We start from the raw sequence: 2,500 nt of genomic DNA, 5'->3' as shown, positions 1-2,500 counted from the left end.
CTTTTTAGGTTCGTGAACTTGGTTCGAATCCTGCTTTTTCTTTCATTAACAGCACCATTATTATTTTTTTCATGCTATTATCATTAATATATTTGGTTACTTTGAATATTCATGATGGCCGTGATGATTTGTTTTTCATGATTAACACCATCGTCAGTATTATCTTTATCAATGGAGTGATTAGTTATTATGAACCCAGGTAATGTTTTGTAATAGTTGTGTAGTGTTCAATGCCTCAAAAACTCAATTCCTCCATCTATCAACTCGACACAACCTTCCAGACAACTATCCCCTCCTCTTCAGTGACACTCAGCTGTCCCCATCTTCTACACTGACTATCCTCGGTCTGTCCTTTCCTCATAATCTAAACTGGAAACTTTACATCTTATCTCTTGCTAAAACAGCTTCTATGAAGTTAGGCGTTCTGAGGGGTCTCCGCCAGTTTTTCTCATCCCTCCAACTGTTAACTGTGTATAAGGGCCTTATCCGTCCTTGCATGGAGTACTCTTTGGATGTTGGGGGTGGACGGGGTTCCACTCACAGTTTTATTAGATAGGGTAGAATCAAAAGCTTTTCGTCTCATCAGCTCCCCTCCTCTGACTGACTGTCTTCTGCCTCTTTCTCACCGCCAGAATGTTCCTTTGCTATCTTTTATCGCAATTTTCTTGCTAACTGCTCTTCTGATTTTTCTAACTGCATGCCTCCCCTCCTCCTGCGGCCTCGCTGCACAAGGCTTTCTTCTTCCTCTTACCCCTTTTCTGTACAACTCACTAATGCAAGAGTGAAACCGTATTCTCAATCATTCATATCTTTCTCTGGTAAGCTCTGGAACTCCCTGCCTGCTAATGTATTTCCATCTTCCTACAATTTGACTTCTTTTTAAGAGAGGGTTCAAGACATTTGTCCCTGACTTTTGGATAAAGCTACTAATCTTTTAGGAAACTGACAATCAAGTGGTCCTTTTTTTTTTTATTTTTCTGACCTTGGCCAGCTTCCCTCTTCCATATATATATATATATATATATATATATATATATATATATATATATATATATATATATATATATATATATATATATATATATATATATATTTCTTAATGCCACACAAATCAATACTCGTACAGATCATCATTCTTTTATAAACAATTTTGCATCAGCCTTTTTTTTTTTTTATTCTAGTAGGTGACAAAGTTTTCTTGCCATTATGTTCCTCCCCACGACCAGCCTCTCTCCCCTGCCTCACCACGCCCTTCTCCGGGGAACAACACACGCCTAGGTGGTGTACGAAGAGTGGAGAGAAGGGAGAGGAAGGGGAGAGAGAAGGGGACGCGGAGGACGGAGTCTTGTCGATTAGATTTACTCCTCATTGGCCTTGTGTGTGTGTGTGTGTGTGTGTGTGTGTGTGTGTGTGTGTGTGTGTGTGTGTGTGTGTGTGTGTGTGTGTGTGTGTGTGTGTGTGTGTGTGTTATGAAGGAGAGGCAACTGGCCAAAGGCAACAAAAATGTAAAAAAACATTTAAGTATCTTAATGTGTGCCAGTGTGTAACAAACAAAATAAAGGAGCACTACAGAAATCAGTGAAAACTTAAATAACGCAAAGTAGGAAAAATCAAAAGACGCAGGAGAAACGCGAGGCGAGGTGATGGACGGGTGGTGACGGCAACGGTAAAAATAAAGAGGGCACTGGCATCGATCACTGGGAAGAGCGACGCGCATGATAACACAAGGCACACATGACTGAATGATGGAGTGACGATGTGCGTCACCTTACCTTCCAGCGGCGAGGGCGACGAGTGCTGGGGCGAGGGTGTGGTCGACGGCGTTGGGTGTTCTTGGTAAGCCTGCTGCTTCTGCTTTTGCTGATGCTGTTGATGCTGCTCCTGCTGTTGTTGCAGATGCTGTTGTTGTTGTCGTTGTTGTTCTTTTGGATCCTGCTGCTGCTGATGGTGTTGGTGTTGCTTCTTGGGCAGCACAATCTTGGCTGAACTCAGTTGTATCTCATGCGAACCTGGCCAAGGATTGTGTTCCATTTCTCGATCTCCGTTCTCCGGAGGCTCGCACTTGGCCAATGCTCTGAGCGACTCCTTTTCCGTGGACTCCGCTGGGGTGGCAGAGGATATTGAGTTTCTGTCCACATTTTTCTCAGAGTTCTTTGATCCAGAATTTATCTTCCCATCTCTTACCTCTGCTTTATTGCCTTCATGGGCGTGGTATTTCCGGGGCCGGGAGTTAGGACTTCCTGGGGCTTCTTTTGGCTCCCGCCCTCCACTCGAGGTGTGGTGACCGCGACTGTCAGAGAAAAACACCTCGTCGTCACGCTCTTGGGCATCATGAGCGCCTCGGGCACTGGTCTTCATGGTCTGGCTTCTGTATTCGGAGAAGGATGATCGCTGTATCTCTTTATCTTGGGTTCGTGAATTGCTCATTGTCATGGACCTCCACTTGCCGTCAAAGGCAGAGACAGGTCGCTTGGCCCCGCCCTTCCTGCCGTCGTCACGC

At 44.6% G+C, this 2,500-nt stretch overlaps 2 protein-coding genes across 2 annotated transcripts in view; both read right to left on the bottom strand.

Moving 5' to 3' along the window:
* Nucleotides 1-2,500, bottom strand: part of LOC123516442 — a 244,157-nt gene that overhangs the window by 59,826 nt on the left and 181,831 nt on the right.
* Nucleotides 1-2,500, bottom strand: part of LOC123516443 (uncharacterized protein DDB_G0283357-like) — a 23,119-nt gene that overhangs the window by 9,892 nt on the left and 10,727 nt on the right. Inside the window, exon 2 of the mRNA XM_045275730.1 lies at nucleotides 1,773-2,500. This exon is cut by the window's right edge and continues 1,042 nt beyond it. Coding sequence (XP_045131665.1) covers nucleotides 1,773-2,500 — 728 coding nt within the window. The remainder of the gene's footprint in view (nucleotides 1-1,772) is intronic.

This window comes from Portunus trituberculatus, chromosome 41 (assembly GCF_017591435.1).
Source record: "Portunus trituberculatus isolate SZX2019 chromosome 41, ASM1759143v1, whole genome shotgun sequence".
NCBI lineage: Eukaryota > Metazoa > Arthropoda > Malacostraca > Decapoda > Portunidae > Portunus > Portunus trituberculatus.
The sequence above is the reverse complement of the archived record's forward strand: the minus strand, read 5'-3'. Positions and strand labels throughout refer to the sequence as shown.